The 19,058-nt window shown below is 41.1% G+C and overlaps 1 protein-coding gene and 1 non-coding gene across 33 annotated transcripts in view; both read left to right on the forward strand.

The window, feature by feature from the left end:
- The window catches only part of DOCK3 (dedicator of cytokinesis 3), a 507,677-nt gene that overhangs the window by 390,197 nt on the left and 98,422 nt on the right, over positions 1 to 19,058 (forward strand). For all 32 annotated transcript variants that reach the window (XM_021068832.2, XM_021068840.2, XM_084988414.1 and 29 more), the window contains 2 exons: positions 6,157 to 6,282; positions 17,095 to 17,219. In XM_021068832.2, coding sequence (XP_020924491.2) covers positions 6,157 to 6,282; positions 17,095 to 17,219 — 251 coding nt within the window. The remainder of the gene's footprint in view (positions 1 to 6,156; positions 6,283 to 17,094; positions 17,220 to 19,058) is intronic.
- On the forward strand, positions 5,819 to 5,931 carry LOC146397328 (small nucleolar RNA SNORD22). Its single transcript, XR_014825381.1, has one exon. It is a non-coding gene; the product is annotated as a small nucleolar RNA SNORD22 (small nucleolar RNA).

The following is a 19,058-nucleotide window of genomic DNA, read 5'->3' on the forward strand; positions in this document are numbered from 1 at the left end:
GCCATTCATCATCAGACAAATGCGAATTAAAACCACAGTGTGATATCACCTCACATCTGTCAGAATGGCTGTCATCAAAAAGGACACAAATAGTGGCGCAGTGGAAAACAAATCTGACTAGGATCCATGAAGACTGAAGGTTCAATCCCTGGCCTCACTCAGTGGGTTGAGGATTCAGCATTACCATGAGCTGTGGTGTAGGTTGCAGACACAGCTTGGATCTTGTATTGCTGTGGCTGTGGCATAGGCCGGCGGCTACAGCTCCAATTTGATCCCTAGCCTGGGAACCTCCGTATGCCTCGGGTGTGGCACTAAAAAGACAAAAAAAAAAAAAAAAAAGGGACACAAATAGTAAATGTTGTCAAGGATGTGGCAAAAAATGGAACCTTCATACACTATTGGTGAGAATGTAAATTGTGCAACCACTGTGGATAGCAGTATGGAGGTTTCTCAAAAAACTGCATATAGAACTATCAGCAGTTCTACTCCCAGAAAATGAAAACACTAATTTGAAAAGAAGCAAGGTGGAGCGCCTGCTGTGGCGTAGTAGGTTGATGATCCAGCATGTCTCTGTTTAATCCCCTGCAGTTGGGTTAAGGATCCAACATTGCTGCAGCTGTGGTGTATGTCACAGCTCCAGCTTTGATTTGATCCCTGACCTAAGAACTTCCATATGCTGCAGGTGTGGCCAAAAAAGAAAGAAAAGATGCATGCACCCCCGTGTTTATATTGCCAAGATTTAGAAGCATCCCTCAACAGATGAATGAAGGAAGAAGATGTATATGTATGTACAACACACAATGGAATACTACTCAGCCATAAAAAAGAATGAAATTTTACCATTTGCAACAACATAGATGAACTTGGAGGGTATTATGCTATGTTAAAGAAAGACAGATTCTGTATGATATCACTTATATATGGAATCTAAAAAGTAAAGCTAGTGAATATAACAAAAAAGGAAGATTCACATATAGAGAGAACAAACTTTGGTTGCCAGTGGAGGGAAAGAAGCAGGGAGGGGGAAGATAGGGGTAGGGAATTAAGAGGTACAAATTATTGTGAGCTACAGAATATATTGTACCCCACAGAGAATATAGCCAATATTTTATAATAACTATAAATGGAATATAACCTTTAAAATTGTGAACCATTATGTTGTAACCTAAGACTTATATTGTACATCAACTATACCTCAATAAATATTAACATATATTACATATATAAATATGTAAATATTTATATATTACATATATATACGTATATAATAAATAAAAGTGAAAGCATTTGTATACCCTTGAAGATAGCTATCAAATTTATGTTTCTCTAGATAATGTTTACCTCTAAATTATTTCATAACACCTTTTATATAGCCTTCTTTGTTTTAACTTTCATAGAACTGTTTGTGAATTAAAAGTTTGCCTTAGGGAGTGTCTGTCTGCTGTGGTGCAGCAGGCTAAGGATCCAGCATTGGCTCTGCAGTGGCACATGTTTAATCTCCAACCTGGCATGGTGGGTTAATGATCCAGCATTGCCACAGCTGTGGTATAGGTCTCAACTGGGGCTGAAATTCCACCCCTGGCCCAGAAACTTCCATATGCCATGGGTGCGGCTAAAAAAAAAAAAAAAAAAAAGTTGGCCTTAAATGACAGTATAAAGCCACTGCATGGCATGGAGTTCCCAAAGTTGTTAAGAACTTTTTTTTCTCTATCAAGGTTAGCAGATATTTAACTAAGAGAGTCAGCTCCAAACCAGAGACTACAAAGTTTGAGACCCTCAGCTGGGTCAGTACTTGAATTCTCTAAAATTCACTGTGGTTTAGCATGGGATTCCTTGGGGCCTCTCTCATGGGTTTTTGTTTTGTTTTTCTTTTTTTAAAAATTATAGTTGATTTAAACTGGGCCACTTTGCTCTACGGCAGAAACTGACAGAACATTGTAAATCAACTATAATAAGATTTTTTTAATTATAGTCAATTTAAAAATTGTTTTCCCTTAGGTATATGCCCGAGTGCCAAGGAGCTACATGCAGTGTGGTAGAAGGGGAAGGGAGTCTGTATTCCTCACTAAATCTAGAGTAAACCAAGAGATAAATCTTGCTTTTAAAATATTTAAAAGTTACTAACAATTTGGAAAACTGCTTATACCAATTTTTATACTATTCTTTGCTTTATTTACTTATATGATTTATTAAGAGCTCCCCTTGTCTACAAGTTATTGGGACATGATATGATTAAAATATGGAGAACATTTTTAAAGAGAGGTGGTGGTAATAATACATTAAAAGAAACAACTGAAGAGCAGTTTCTAGCATCACCTCACCAGGTTAAAATGCTGAATTTTGTTTCACTTCACAGAGTGAGCAAGGGACCATGCTGTCTTCAGTGTCTGTGATTTTTGTTGAGAACTCACAGACACTAGCCATTTAAACAGTGTTATAAAAGCAACTCTCCCTCTGTGCTGGGGGCACCATAGACTTCACAGAGCCTCAGTTAGGATGGCCCTAGTGAGAGGAAGTCTTCATGCACTTTTGGGAAAGCCAGGAGGAGAAATAGACTGCTTTTCTTTGAAGTGTGTGTCTGACTGCTTCTTGGCAAGGCTTAACTTGGAAGCTGGTTGAGATCTCGGAAATTGTGTCTTTCAGCTCCCTCATTAAATATAAGAAGAAACTGAAACTCAATGAAATGATTTAGTGGCTGAACAAGGAAGCCCAGGTTTCCATACTCCAGGCCACTGGCCTTTCCACTCTGTTATCAAGCTTCTGAGCATGGGTTTTTCACTGCTGGACTCCAGGGTCTTCGCATCAGAGAATTTCATAGATTGCTCAAGGAGTAGTTCAAGTCTTTATTAGTCTCCTTAATTAAAAATATATTGTTCCCTTGTGGTGCAGCAGATTAAAGATCTGGCATTGTCACTGCAGCACTACTGCCGTGGCACAGGTTCATTCCTGGAAACTTCCACATGCAGTGGACACAGCCAAACAAAAAACAAAAACAAAGATAGATCTTTATTTTAAAAATTAATTTACTCTCAATGAAACAAGAAGACGTCTTACACCATGCACAAAAATAAACTCAAAAAGGCTTAAAGACAGAGTTCCCGTCATGGCGCAGTGGTTAACAAATCTGACTGGGAACCATGAGGTTGTGGGTTCAATCCCTGGCCTTGCTCAGTGGGTTAAGGATCCAGTGTTGCAGTGAGCTGTGGTGTAGGTCGCAGACACAGCTCGGATCCCTCATTGCTGTGGCTGTGGTGTAGGCTGGCAGCTACAGCTCCGATTCGACCCCTAGCCTGGGAACCTCCATATGCCGCGGGTGCAGCCCTGGAAAAGACAAAAATATAATAAAATCAATAATTAAAAACAAAGGCTTAAAGGCTTAAACATAAGACATGACACCATAAAACTTCTAGAAGAGAACATAGGCAAAACATTCTCTGACATAAACCTTACAAATATTTTCTTAGTTCAGCCTCCCGAGGCGGTAGAAATAAAAACGAAAACAAACAAATGGGACTTAAACTCAAAAGCTTTTACTGAGCAAAGAATCCATTAAAAATAATGAAAGACAACCTATGGAATAGGAAAAAGTAGTTGCAAATTATGCAACCAACAAGGTGTCATCTCCAAAATATATAAACAACTCATACAACTCAACAATAAAAAAACAACTCAATTAAAAAATGGGCACAAGACCTAAATAGACATTTCTCCAAAGAAGACATACAGGTAGCCAGTAGGCACGTGAAAAAATGCTCAACATTACTAATTACTAGAGAAATGCAAATCAAAACTGCAGTGAGGTGTCACTTCACACTGGGCAAAATGGCCATCATTAACAAGTCAACAAATAACAAATGCTGGAGAGGGCTTGGGGAAAAGGGAACCCTCCGGCACCATTGGTGGGAATGTAAATTGGTACAACCACTGTGGAAAACAGTATGGCGATTCCTCAGGAAACTAAATATAGAACTACTGTATGATCCAGCAATCCCCCTCCTAGGCATATATCTGGACAAAGCTTTCACTGAAAAAGATAGATGCACCCCATGTTCATTGCAGCACTATTCACAATATCCAAGACATGGAAACACCCTAAATGTCCACTGACAGATGAATGGATTAAGATGTGGTACATGTATGCAATGGAATACTACTAAGCCATAGAAAGAGTGAAATAATGCCATTGGTAGTTTTCTTTCATTCTTTTTTTTTCTTTGATTTCTTTTTTATTTTATGATTTTTATTTATTCCATTTAGTTGATTTATAGTGTTCTGTTAATTTCTACTGTACGGCAAAGTGACCCAGTCATTCATATATCTATCTATCTATATATATATATGAATATATATTCTTTTTCTGACATTATCCTCCATAATGTTCCATCACAAGTGACTAGATAGATAGAGTTCCCTGTGCTATACAGCAGGATCTCATTGCTAATCTACTCCAAATGCATTTGTTTGCATTAATTAACCCCAAATTCCCAGTCCATCCCACTCCCTCCCCTTCCACCTTGGCAACCACAATTCTGTTCTCCATGTCCATGAATTTCTTTTTTTGTGGAAAGGTTCATTTGTGCCATATATTAGATTCTTCATGTGCCTTTTCATTTGCTCTCTTGCATAAACCAAAGCCATCTTATTTGTCATGTTTGGAGGTGGAGAGCAGCTACTCAGAATCTGCTTGAGTGGCTCAAAAGCTAGATGTGACTCTCCCAGTACCTTGGGTCTACATCCTCACAGGTTGTCCTCTGCATATCTTAGCTAATTTGGTTACTCAGAAAATAAGATGAAATGCAGTCACTGGGTATTTGAATAAATCCTTGCCAATGCAGAATGATAAGAGTATACCCACTGGGGGTTTTTTTTGTTTTTTTTGTTTGTTTGTTTGTTTTTTTCCTTTGCCCTCCAACCATCATCTCAAATTCTGGAAACTGTCTCATCCTTAGCTATCTGCTCCAAGCTAAACCACCTCCTAATTCAGTGAATTTCTATTTATCCAGAGGATGAGTTTTAATGATAGCTCTGTAAAGATACTGTGGATAAATGAGCTGAGGTTGTAGGAGAGGGGTGAGTACCTCCCAAACTGCTTTCTTCTGCAGAAATCATTGTGGTCTGGGTTCTGGGCCCCAGCCTTTCAGTGTCATAAACTAGTAATTGAGTCCATCAAGTAAATAGGCTATAAAAAATTACCTTAGGGTGGCCAAATCCCAAACACTGATTATCTAACCAGAACATCAACTGAAATACCATATGTCTGTGTGTCAGGGCCCCTTGATCCTGGTATTAATGACACCTGGGACTTCATATGCATAATCCCAGAGTTTCTTGGGGGGATGAGCTTAGCTGAAGCAATGAGATCATCTTGATGTTCTGCCTAGGCTACAGTAGAACTCTATTTCCTCCCCTGACCCAGCAGTGAGGGTACATATTCCTAGTTACGAGAATACTTTGTTCTGCTAGATACAGTATGTGTGACTCTTCTGAGTTCTCTGTTACTTCTTCCCCTCTCCCTTCTCCATTCCCAGACCATTCTTTTTTTTTTTTTTTTTTTTTTTTTTTTTGCCACACTCATGGCATGGAGAAGTTTCCAGGCCCAGGGATTGCACCCAAGCCACAGCAGTGACAACACTGAATCCTTAACTCACTGAACCACAAAGGAAGTCCTCCCAGACCATTCTTATTCTACACCTCTACTTGTTACTGTCTCCATTCTTGCCTCCACTCTTTAATCACCATAATTATCAAAACACCTTTCCTCATTTCTAGATATTCGTCTTCTGCTCAGCTCCCATGTTTCCAGGTTGACGAGAGTACATCTTGCTGACACTTGCTTTTGTGTCCCAGTCCCAGAGCCTGTAAAGGTGAACCCACTGGAGCTGGCTGGGGGAGAAGAGAAAGGCTTGTTCAAGAAGGAACTGTCTGAGGGAATCATAAGAATTTCTAAACTTGAAAAAAGGAGAAATAAATTACTTGTTGAAAAATTCGTGTGTGTTTTTTTTTCCCCAGTTCTGAAGAAAGAACATATACTTAACATAATAGTAGGCATCCAACTCTTGGAGGACATCAAAAATGGAATTTTCTTATACAACCTAACTATTCAAATTAGCATATAATCTTTTTAGCCTTTCTAAATAAATGCTTTTGTGTTTGCAGGTCTTATCATTTCTCTGCAGCTTCTTCGTGGAGACATGGAACATATTAGGAGAGAAAATCCCATGATATTTAGTAGGGGATTGGCAATTACAAGAAAATTGGGATTTCCTGATGTCATCATGCCAGGTAGGCAAAATTTCAGGGCCTGGGGTGGGAGAAGGATTAGGAGGATGGAGTCCAGTGTTCTTGTGAGCAGATGGTGAACTATGCTGTGGAGGAGCCCTGAAGCCCTTAAAAGACTCTGCAGCCAAAGTCACGTTGCTGACTTCAGTCTGCAGCCAGTGGCTCCTTTGGTTCTTAACTGGCATTTGTTTTTTTCCAGAAGCTCCCACATACATTCTCCAGTGCAATGCAACCATCTAGCTGATGAGCTTTTTTGGTCTGATTCCTGACTGGAGGGCAGGAATCACCATAGAACTCATGATAGGGTTGCCTTTTTACGCTCTTCTCTTCCATTACATTTCTTAGAAGAGAATCCCATCATAAGAATGTCCTCTTTAAGGAAAATAGTGGCAGTAGTATCAGTGAATCCCAATTAACATAGAAATAGCAGATATATTTGTATCAGAAAAAATGAGTCATAATGAAAATAACATAATGGGTCAGGAAAATGGTATAAATTAGGCACTATGAATGGTACTACTTGGCCATTTTCTCAGGAATTGTCTAACCCCCTTCATCTATGTCCCCTGGCCTGATGAAGAGCCAGGGAAGAAAGTGGGAATGCATTGACCCTCAAGTGTGGTTCCAGCAGCTCAGTCTCAAGTTCATGCTTCCCAGTAAGGTGGATACAGGCAGAGCTGGAGAAGCAGACCATCAAAGCCAAGGACACTGTAGGAAGTGAGGGAAGGGTAGAGGCATGGATCTTATGGATGGAGGTGGTCTGATAACAAGAGATGAGAACAAGAAAAGGGAAAGTAAAGCAAGCAAATAGCTGGTTGTCTGGATGAATTATAGGAGAAGTGAGTTTACCTTTGTTTAAAAGAGACAAGACAGGCTAGATTGAACCACTCTAAATATCACCTATTTTGGGGGGACTCTAAAAATTGTCTTGTTGGAATTATTTTCCAGCACATACCCAGTGGAGAGTGTAGCCTGATCATAGAGAAGGACCGTGTGATGGATTCCAGCTGGCTTCCAGCTTTTCCCACATTATGGCCAGACTTGTTTTCTGTCACCTTTATTCTCTCCCCATAGACTTTGTGAATGCAGAGTAAGCCATTATGAACAGCCTTTGTCTCTTGCTCATGTGCACAGAAGGGTCTTTTGGATGGGAATCACAGGCAATTCAGTCGATTCCATATTTATCTGTAAATGCAGAGACTTCATGCTTATGAAGGGTCCCCACCTGGCTGTTGTGAAGGTGATGTCCTCCACGGGACATTTCTCCCATCCCATCCCGACAATGTTCCTCAGCCCTCTGTGACCCTGGAAATCATGAAAAGAAGAGCCCAGGCGTAGTCCCTGACCTCTTGGCAGTATATCTTTGAAGAAAGAATTGGTGTTTACTAAAATGGATATGTTGATCTTTTAAAATTTAGATATCCAGGCTCATGTGGAGTTATGTATTCTAAAAGATGGACTTAAAATCCTTCCTTTTAAGAACTTGTTTTGTCTAAGATTTGGACACTTCCTTCCTATTAGTCTTCACACAGAGAATCAAAAAAAAAAAAAAAGTGAGCAGAGACTAGAAATGAGCAAGCTTAAGTCAAAAAGGATTGTTGGGGGGTTTTTGGTTTTTTATTTGTTTGTTTGTTTGTTTTGCTTTTTAGGGCCACACCCACAGCATATGGAAGTTCCTGGGCTAGGGGTAGAATCAGAGCTACAGCTGCTAGCCTATAACACAGCCATAGCAACACCAGATCCAAGCCACATCTGTGACCTACACCACAGTTCATGGCAACGCTGGATCATTAATCCACTGAGTGAGGCCAGTATCCTCATGGATACTAGTCGGATTCATTTCCGCTGAGCCACAAGGGGAACTCCAAAAAGTTTTAAGTAAACTTTAATTTCAAGGGTTACAGTGTCCAGACCTCATCTATGGAAAGAGATCTTTTTGTGGCATACTCTACATCTCTTAGTATCGTTGGCACACAGGTTTATAAAGGACTTCTTTCTGGGTATGTTAGATATGACTGCGGAAATAAGTAGTATCAGGCATTGATAAGGCAAGCTGAGGTCAAGGAGGGTTTCCCTCCCTTAGACAGGTAAGGGTTGTCATGTGATTTGCCCCGCAAGGCAGAAAGATGGACACTCCTGGCATGTCCAGGCTGGTGCTGTAAGTGTGCTGCTCGGTGGGTTGCAGTACTTGAAGTACTGAGTGCTAGAGCTGAAAGTAAAGATTGATTCATGGGCAGGAAGCAGTCCTTTATGCATCTGTCCCCTCGTTTACCCTTCCTCCTGCTGAGGAAAGAATTTCTTGGCACAGAAAAAAATAGGGGGCACAGGTTTTTGCCACTCTCAGGACTATGTGCTAACAACTGACAGCCTCCTTAACCCTCCCCAAGATATTATCAGAGTAGGTTTGCCATCCTTTGGCAAGGTGATAGGGCTGGCCCTACAATTCCTGCTAGAGCATCAGGAAAAGTGTGCAACAGTGTTTTAAATTGTGGTCAACTTATCCATGTCTGTTGCAAGAAGTCCTTCAGTGAGGTCACCCCTCCACCTGCAGCTGGTCCACTCTTCAGCTGTGGGAATATTGTGCCTGGGCTGCAGCAGTCCCTCAGCCCACATGGTCCTGGTGTGACCAAGTTACAACAAGTTGCAGCTTCTTGACACATGAACATATGGGAAATGAGCAAGGAAATAAATTATGTCAGTAACTGTGACCATTTCAACTCTTTAAGTCCGAGAAATTAGAGTAAATGGAAAAATTAGGGTGATTCTTATTTTAAAACTACCACTCTTTGGCAGAAACCACTAGACATTCATTTGGAGAGGTCCTTTTTTGTCAGATGGCCCAGAAAAGTGCTTGTCAATGCATATTGAAAAAGCATACAGCTCAGAGTTACAGAGTTCAGACAGGTTCTAACCACACCAGTACCTGACATAGCCTTTTTTAAAGTCATTGCTTTCCATGAGTGTGCACATATACACCATGTGCTGCCATGGAACAGGAGATGTCCAACTCTTTGCCACAGCTGAGGCCCTACCTACACAACCATCCAGCTGTGTTTATGACCTGTGGTAGTGAGCAAGAGGCAAGACTGCCATTGCTGGTGTTCTGGGAGGTCCCAGAGAAGGCACATCAATCCAGGAAATGCCATCTGAAATTATAGAATAAGTAAATATGGGAATTTAAGCTTAATTTTGAAACTGAGCACTTTACAGCTTTCTATTGTTTTAGCACCATATCTCTCTGGGTACGTCCTTCTTCCCTCCAAACTCATTTTAGTTCAGTGCAGAAGCTAATAACCCTTAGCATACTTTTACTCATTTCTTAGATTTTTTTTTTTAAGAAAATGGACAGAGAGCCTGGAGCAAGACAGTTGTTTCAGGTAAACAAGTTGAAGTTAACATTATTTTCTGTAACTCACTTTGTCAGCATTAGCCAAAATAAAAATTTAAAGAAAACTCAGCCAAAAGCCTGTAAACTGAAAGAAATGATCTAAAACCTCTTGCTCAAGCACAGGCTGTACTTTTCTCCAGACCACACCTTAGCCAGCAAAGATAATGCTACCACTTCTGTGTAGGTACCCAATTCTTAGCTTTCCTGGAAAGTCTGTTCCCTGAAGTCAGTAGAAATACAGAGCTCTGTCATGGCCCTGTCAGAAATAAACATTTTAACTTGTTTTCTAAGACTTGAATTTTTAAGATTATAATTTACTGTGGGCAACATGAGCCAAGTTTCATATTAGTTAAATGAGCTTCTGTCCTATTACAAGAAATCTGCCCTTTGATTTAGTAGCTTCTAACTGATGGCTAAGTTTTTCCTAAAGCAGTAGTTCTCTAACTTTAGTATGTATCAGAATCACCTGCAGGGCTTAGAAAAAAAGATTGTTAACCCACCCCAAGAGAATGCAGTAGGTTGGGGGTAGGACCCAAGAATTTGTATTCCTCACAGGCTCTTAAGTGATGATGATACTTTTGGTTTAGGATCCCCTTTGAGAACTAAGTCCTAGAGAGTACTCTGCTTTAGGGATGCTTTGTCCCTCCCTGAGTCATACCTGACACAAGCTCCTCTTAGGTTCCTCTCTAGGTTGCCCTGACTTGACCCTTAGAAGACAGCTATGCAGGCATGGCATTTCTCTAGGGGGCCCCTGAGTCTTGTCCTTGTGCTCAAAAATACACTCTGTCCTTTGCTTTGACCCCTGATAAAAAGTGCATGCTTCATCACTGACCTGCAAGTGATGTTTTTTCTCTTTTCCTGTTTGTCTTAATTGTTCTTGTTTTTCTCTGTGCTGTCCCCTCATTCTCGCCCCTTTCTTTCTGGTGCAGAGATGAAGATAGTTGGGTGTAAGTTCTTGCTTTTGTGTATCCTGTTTGCTTTTGCCTGCTTTATTTCCATCCTCATTTGTTTCATGGAATGTTGCAATACTGGGGTGGGGTGTCATGTACATTATTAATCCTTCATCAGCCTCACCTTTTGGAATAACTGACAAGACATTAGAGAATCTACCAGCCCAGCCTTGAGACGGTGTATTACTTTGGGTATTCATTAAGATCAGAGAAAACTAAGAACATGTCAGAATGTTTAGAAAACCTTAAAAAGCCCTATGTGAATACATACAGGAAAGGATTTTTATGAGACAGATCAGCTACTCCCATTCAAAAGAAAATGAGTAGTGTTTATCCCAAGCTACAAAGAATCAGAAAGGCAGAAAGCTTCTCTTTGCAGTTCTCTGGACACATCTCTTTGCCCTACAAAGGGCAAACACAGAGATATGACCTTTAAAAGAGAGCTCTCCTCAAGAGAGTGATAAAAGTATTTACCACAATTCATAGGAGTGTGGTCAATCTGAGTGTCAGATGAAGCCATGGCGGTATCTCTAAAGGATGGTCTAGGAATAATCACATCTGGTCCCCACAGTGAGTTGGAAGATCATCACATCCATGATCCAAAAAAGGAATAACCATATACAGTGATCTCACACTATGCCCATTCCTGTCATCCTGTTGGAGCAGAGATCACTGACTTTGTAGCACTAGAAACCAGTAGAAGTGTGACACTGAAGACATGGTTAGAAAAATAAAGAACCTGTCTTTCCTGGGTACTCTAAAGAAATCCTCCCAAGAGCCTTTTCTCAGTCTCTTCTTCAGAATAAGAACTACCACAACATAAAACATTGGTCATGTGTCTGAAACTGCCTGTATTGAATGGCAGTTAATAGCTCCTTATCTCCAGGAATGCTGTCAGGAGACTCCCATTCTGCCAAGAGATAGAATTGGCACCATCCCAAGCAGGCTGCTGTGTCTGCTGGGAGAAAGTTAGGTCTAGTTTTATATGGTCTTAAGGGAAAGAAAGCACTATCCACAGAAGCTCTTCCTAATCCTATCTAGAATTAGAAAAGATCTAAATAATATAGTATTTAATACTATTATCCTTGAACCCAGAACCTCCTCGTACGTGGTGTAATTTATAAGAAGGAACATGAATATAATAAAGAATCCAAGTAAGACTTAGTGCCCAAATCTATGTAGGCTGTCCTAGTCCATTTCTTCTGGGATAGCATTCCACACAGGCTGGAACTATGTGGCCCCAAAACTCCAGGTAAAAATGGAGTGTCTGGTAAGAGATTCTCTTGCTTATAGGTGCCTGAGCTGGACCTAAGAGATTCTGACACTGCTCTCAGAAGAGACCTGCAAACATGTGAGCTGTTTCTCCAAAGTCATACTAGAATGCAGGTCTTCCAAGGACCAGACCTGGCTACTGAGGCATGCACATCTCACACCACTGGATGCAGCTATGTCATAGTGCTCCCCAGCCCCTAAAATGACTGGTAGCTGAAAAGCACTGTTTCCTTCTAAGACATTTCATTCCCTTAGGACCCTGAAATGTTTCAGGCCAATTCCTGATATAATAAGATGGCCTCAGGTTCATTACCTTGCTCTTTCCCAGTAGCCATTTGTTGTAGACACATAGAAATCTTGATTTTTGATGTGTAGTAGCATTGCGGTGATCCTGTTCTTGACCTTTGAACATTCCAATCCATGTATAAGCAAACTAGAGCCCACAGACCAAATCCAACCAGCAGCCTGTTTCTTTTTTTTTTTTTTTTTTTACTACCTGCCAGCTAAGAATAGTTTTTACATTTTAAAAAGGTTGTGAGGAGTTCTCACCATGGCACAGTAGGTTAAGAATCTGACTGCAGGAGTTCCCTTTGTGGCTCAGTGGTTAACGAATCCAACTAGGAACCATGAGGTTGTGAGTTTGATACCTGGCCTCACTCAGTGGGTTAAGGATCTGGCGTTGCCATGAGCTGTGGTGTAGGTTGCAGTTGTGGCTTGGATCTGGCATTGCTGTGGCTCTGGCGTAGGCCAGCGGCTACAGCTCCGATTAGACCCCTAGCCTGGGAACCTCTGTGTGTCGCGGGTGCAGCCCTAGAAAAGACAAAAAGACAAAAAAAAAAAAAAAAAGAAGAAGAAGAATCTGACTGCAACAGCTCAGGGTTGCTGCAGAAGCACAGGTTTGATCCCTAGCCCAGCACAGTGGGTTAAAATGATCCAGCATTGACACAACTGCAAAGGAGGTTACAACTGTGGCTCAAATTCAATTCTGGCCCAGGAATTTTTGTATGCCATGGGTGTGGCTGTAAAATGAAAAAAAAAAAAAAAAAAAAAGTTGTGAAAACAAAGAACATGTGACAGAAACCTATGTGTCCCACAGAGCCTAAAATACTTACTATCTGGCCTCTTACAGAAAAAATTTGCCAACCTTTGCCTACTCTTAAGTCCCTAGTTCTCTGACATGCAGCCATACCTACAGCTATCACTGGCTGCTGTGTTAAATTGTAAAAAGGACAAAGATTATTTACTCTGAAGTTCTCTTGTAAGAACAACCTCATTCATTCATCTTTCCATTCAGGAACCTCTGTTGCACATCAGCCAAGCACCAAACATTCAGAGATGTAAGGCTCTACCAACCTTAGGAAGCAGAGGATACTTAACCAAGTACACAAACCTCACCCAAGACCCACTGGGACCTCAAGGGATGAATGTTAGAAATCCAGTTTTAATAAGCTTCCTATGTGATTTAAATAGAGCCTATATATATGTGTGTGTGTGTGTGTGTGTTTACATATATACAGTATTACATATTATCTATTACATATAGTAGATATATAATTATATATATATATATACAGGCAGCCAGGCAGTGGTCTAAAAACTAACCACAACAATCACTGTTCATGCCTTCCCTTTTCTATCCTACTGTAACGTGCCTATGCTCATCCCTGTCCTAGTAGTATTTCCTGGCAGTTGGTGCTAAAGTTTACATGAGTCTCCTGGTGACAGTACCTTAACCCAAAGGCATGATTCCACTTGTAGACTCTGTGAACGTGTAACATAAAATAAGGATAGCTAAAGAGCAGGGACCCTGGCAGGCTCTCTGTAAGGCAGGCCTGGATCACTGGGTCCTAGAGCTTTTCACATTTGTTTCTTCTGGTTCCATGAGAATTAGCAGAGGACTCAGTTTAAATGATCCCCCGGAGAATTACTGACAAGAAGGCCCAGCAATATTAACTATTGCAAAGTGCTGTTCTCAAAATTGAAGACATAATTTGTAAAATTGCAACCCATAAGGCAGCCTAATACTGCTTCTGACTGAGAACAGCCCTGGTCTAGGCAGGTCTTTTCTCTAAATAAAGAGCAGCTGAACAAGAAAAAAATGAACAAAACCAAAACAAACAAAAAAGAAGCTGTTCAGTCTTTAACTTAAAGGATACAATTGTTTGTATTAATAAATTTTCTTAGCTAGTTGATCACCAAAGGCATTCTGTTTAAATAGAAAAAATTTAAAGAGTGAAAGCTGTAGGAATATCTACATCGGTCCTTCTGCTTGAAACTGACATTTTGGTTTAAAATGCCCTGAAGGAGCTGCCCAGAAACTATGACTTCTTTCTATAAAACCAAAACAGACCAAATTCTGTCATTATCAATCTCCAAGACAATGCCCCATCTTGTATTAGTGTTTTATATCATATATTGCTAGAAAAAGTTTGAAATGTTTTGTTTAAGGACATACTTAATATAATATGGTTAACTCTGTGTGTGTGTGTGTGTGTGTGTGTGTGTGTGTGTGTGTGTGTGTGTGTGTGGCTGCACCTACAGCATATGGAAGTTCCCGGGCCAAGGATTGAATCTAAGTCACAACTGTGACCTACTCTGCAGCTGCAGCAACACAAGATCCTTTAACCCACTGCGCCTAGCCAGGGATCAAACCTAAACCTCCACAGTGACCTGAGCCATACAGCTAGATTCTTAACCCATTGCGCCACAGCAGGAACTCCTAATATGGTTAACTTTTGTATAGAGTCACAGAAACTTCAAAAATGTTTGTACAAGCTAGAATACTATTGCTGGTAGCCAATAGCTACTTTTAAAAGTAATGTGGGTTATCTTGAGAATAACTTTCAGAGAATGCTGGGGTTTTTTTTGGGGGGGTTGTCTTTTTTTTTCTAGGGCCATACCCTCGGTATATGGAAATTCCCAGGCTAGGGGTCCAATTGGAGCTGTAGCTGCCAGCCTATAGCACAGCCACAGCAATGCCAGATCCAAGCTGCGTCTGCAACCTACACCGCAGCTCACAGCAACGCTGGTTCCTTAACCCACTGAGCAAGGCCAGGGATCGAACCCACAACCTCATGGCTCCTAGTCAGATTCGTTAACCACTGAGCCACAACGGAAACTCCAAAATGCTGGTTTCAACTACAGAAATTTTAAACTAAACATCAGTTCTTTAGACGGTAAAATCAGAGAATCTCTAGACTATTCACCTTATGCCAAATCATTCTAGAAATTGAATAAATTCCCTAGAAAAGCTAATGTGTAACTAAAAGGCTTTTATCGGAAGAAAGCTCTGATATGTCTGTTTCAGTGGTTAAAAATTCAAGATATAACCAACTCTGTATTCCAGTATAATGGCAAATGACCCACAGTAAAGTTCCCAGTTATTTTTGTATTTTATTGTCAGGGTTGATTTCATTCAGCCTCTGTCCTGACAGTAGCAAACTGATGGATTTGAGTTTTCCTTCTCCTTCTGCCAGCCTTCCCCACCCTACCTGCATGCCTGAGTGCTATTTTAATGACATGTTAGGAGGGCCCAAACAGGGATGTCAGGAAGAGGCAGATTAAAGTTCCAAGCTCATCAAAATTCAAAATAGAGACTCTAGACTCTACTCAACCCAGGAGGAAAGTCTGTGTGGACTGCAAGGATGGATACCCTGAAGTCTGTCCCTCCCACCCTGCAATTGCATTTGTGTGTGATTTTCAGAACACATTTTCCTCTTCCCATCATGGTAGCCTCAGGTCTATTTGGGGAAATTGCTTTCACACCTTAGAGAAAGTTCTCTGCACTGTCAGAGAATAATTAATTGCTTCTCATGGACTGCTCTTTCTCAGTTGGGCCAAAGTATTTTGAGACTATTATGTGACCAAATAAACATGATTGCACTCCTAGGGTAGGAAGGCAACCTGAAAAATAGAAGGTCTGGTCATGAAGACCCGAAAAGCCAGTCTTGATTTTTCTCTTTCATGTGTAAGAGACACTTAGACACTTCCACAATTAGAGAGGTAAACAGTGCAGATAAGAGGCCATCATCATGTGTCTAACCAAACCAGAAAGCTGCCTTGCTAACCAAGAACAAAACCTCTTGGTGTCATTGTGAGCCTAAGTGATGAACAGATTTAGATGCACCAGTTTTTCTAAAAACTGAAGCAGAAAGAATTTCTGGCTTCTGGATTGGCTTGCTTTGCAATTTAATTGTTCCACTAACTTTCGATTGGTTTCTTCAGGCTGCTAACACATCTTCACTTTGGCCTTACCTGTTTTCGTTGTCCTTTTCTTCCTTTGAAGATTTTCTTTCCCACAGGCTTCACTATTTTTTTCTTGAAATTCAAAAGCCCTTCTTTAGAACGTGTAAATAAAATTGGTCATTTTATAGATTTAGAAGCTTAGAGCAGCCTAAATAGACTCTTTTTATACCTGAATAGACCATTCCATCCCCCCTAAAAAGGGCAGTTAAGACTTGGGTCATTGCAGTTTGAGCTACTCCTGCCTAGTCTCAAGCAGCAGATATGGGCTATGTGGGCTGGAGTCAAAGCCCAGGGAAGCAGCAGGAGCACAATAGATTGTTGCTCCAGTGCTTTAGCACCTGTGCTTCTGGAGGATCATCTGTTCCCAGAGCACTTACAACAAAAAGAAAACCTGACAGTCCACTGACCTCTGCCTGGCTCTCCAGCAGGGAATGGGATTTGGAGGTAAGCCTCCAGAAGGAAGAGGTAGTATATCCTCTAGTCAGACTCAGAAAGGTTGAGGGTTACAAAAAAAAAGAAAAAAAAAATCTAGAAAAGAAAAAAAAATGACTAGGTTTTTTTTTTAGAGAAAGGAGGAAGGATTAGTATTTAAGACATAGACGTGATTGAAGTAATTGTTATTCCTGTTGATTCTAAAATCTTTCCTCTTTGGAAGGCTTAGATTGCAGCTATTCTTCTGGAGGGGAGAGAGACTGAGCAGTCACCTGGAGTCTGCCTTTTCCCACCCTAGACAAGCTGTGGTAAACAGCTTTAGTATTTAGAATTAGAGAGCACCTGACTAACCCAACCTAAGTGCAGCTGTACTTATACTGGTGGAGTGTCCACTGTTATTAACCAAGCTTGGAATGCCCTGAGCACCCAGCTGAACCCTGGAAGATTCAAATGCTACCCTTGTCCTCCATGCAAATGGGGCAGAGTGGCCTCTGCAGTCATGAGGACATGACATTTCTTTCCACACAGGTGATATCCGCAATGACCTGTACCTAACCCTGGAGAAGGGGGATTTCGAGAGAGGAGGAAAGAGTGTACAGAAGAATATTGAAGTGACCATGTATGTGCTTTATGCAGATGGAGAAATCTTAAAGGTAAGACATGCCAGTCAATTTGAAATGGAGGCTAATCCTGTACTAATTTTAGCGCTTCCATAGACTTTGTCCAGAGACCTATTCTTCTCAGGAAGAACTAAACTCAAATCACCCCATATGCATTCTTCTCTGCCTTAGTCTTTCTTCAAGGAAGCCTTACAAGGTGCTCTGATAATGACTTCCAGTTTCATGTAGCCTTTTTCGAAATTCTTCCTAGTGTCTGACCTGAATCCTTCCTGCTCCAATTTAGATATACTCCCTCTAGTTCTGTCCTACATGTTACTTTTTCAGCCAGCTATCTACCGTTAAGCTGCCTACTTTTGATAAATGTTACTAGATCCCACTCTTTTTGTTCCTTGAGCTAATACAGAAAATGATATTTGCTCATGAGTAAAGGGTAGGACTTAGGTACTCATCTGCTAATACCAAGTTATGTGACAAGGAGCAGCACACTGGGGTCCTAAAAGATGATTTCCAGCCAATGCAGGACAAGGATCTTCTGTCCCTCTTCATTAAAAAAAAAAAAAAACCTGGGAGTTCCTTTTGTGGCTCAGCAGGTTAAAACCTTACATAGTCTCAAGGATGCAGATTTGATCCCTGGCCTCACTTAGTGGGTTAAGGAACTGGTGTTGCCACAAGCTGTGGCATGGGTCCAGGCCGCAGCTTCAGTTCGACTCCTAGCCTGGAAACTTCCACATGCCTCAGGTGTGGCCCTAAAATAAGTAAATAAATAAATACATAAATAAAAAGTAAAAAGAAGACCCAGGAGAGTTCCCTTTGTGTTGTCCAACTAGAATCCATGAGGATGCGGGTTCAATCCCTGGTCTCTTTCAGTGGGTTGGGGACCTGGTGTTGCTGTGAGCTGCGGTATAGGTCACAAGCACAGCTCAGATCTTGCGTTGCTGTGGCTGTAGTGTAGGCCAGCAGCTGTAGCTCCGATTCAACCTCTAGCCTGGGAACCTCCATATGCCATGGGTGCAGACCTAAAAGAAAAAAGAAGACCCAGAGTGCTGTTTTTCTAATGTCATTATGTCAGTTATTCCCTGAATCATGTCATGGTGAAGTCTTTGGCACATAAAACGGCATCATTTGCATGTCAGTTGGTAGAAGGCAAATCAGTCTTTTACAAACCTTGCTTCTCTGTGTTGTCAACAGCTTTCTGAGGTAGGTAGAACAAGAATGATCATCCACATTTTGCAGAAGGAAAAAGGTAAAATGAGTCAAAACCATCTCCCAAAGCTAGAAATAAATGGAGGGTAATGTTGAAATGGTGGTATAAACAAAGATTTGTGTGAGTTCCTGTTGTGACACAGCAGTAACATTCCCTACTAGTATCCATAAGGATGTGAGTTTGATCCCTGGCGTCATTCAGCGGGTTGAGGATCCGGTATTGCCACGAGCCGTGGTATGGGTTGCAGACATGGCTCAGTTCTGGCGTTTGGGCGTGTAGGCTGGCAGCTGCAGTTCCATTTCGACTCCTAGCCTGGGAACTTCCATATGTCTCATGTGCGGCCCTAAAAAGACAAAGGAAAAACGAAAAACAAATCCAGCTCAAGGACTAAAGCATGTTTGTTGTTTGCATGAATAATGCTGAGGTCAGAAGAGCTGTTAGCTGTTCGTACCACCCTGGGTGGACAGGGAGCTGCTCCTGATTGTATGGCTCACAGATTCCTGTCCTCCAGAAAAGGGGCATGGGACTACATCTTCAGAGCAATATTTGCAAACTAGGATCTAGTTAGGTTTGGTATACCTTGTTTATATCCAAGGACAGTCAGCCAACTTAAAATGCCATTGCAACGTAGGGCTGAAGATTAGAAAACAAGCTCACTCCACTTTATC

The sequence above is a fragment of the Sus scrofa genome, chromosome 13, assembly GCF_054392235.1.
Source record: "Sus scrofa isolate SSC_HxYL_T2T_F1_AM1 chromosome 13, Sscrofa_HxYL_maternal_Yorkshire_Landrace_v2.0, whole genome shotgun sequence".
NCBI classification, from domain to species: domain Eukaryota; kingdom Metazoa; phylum Chordata; class Mammalia; order Artiodactyla; family Suidae; genus Sus; species Sus scrofa.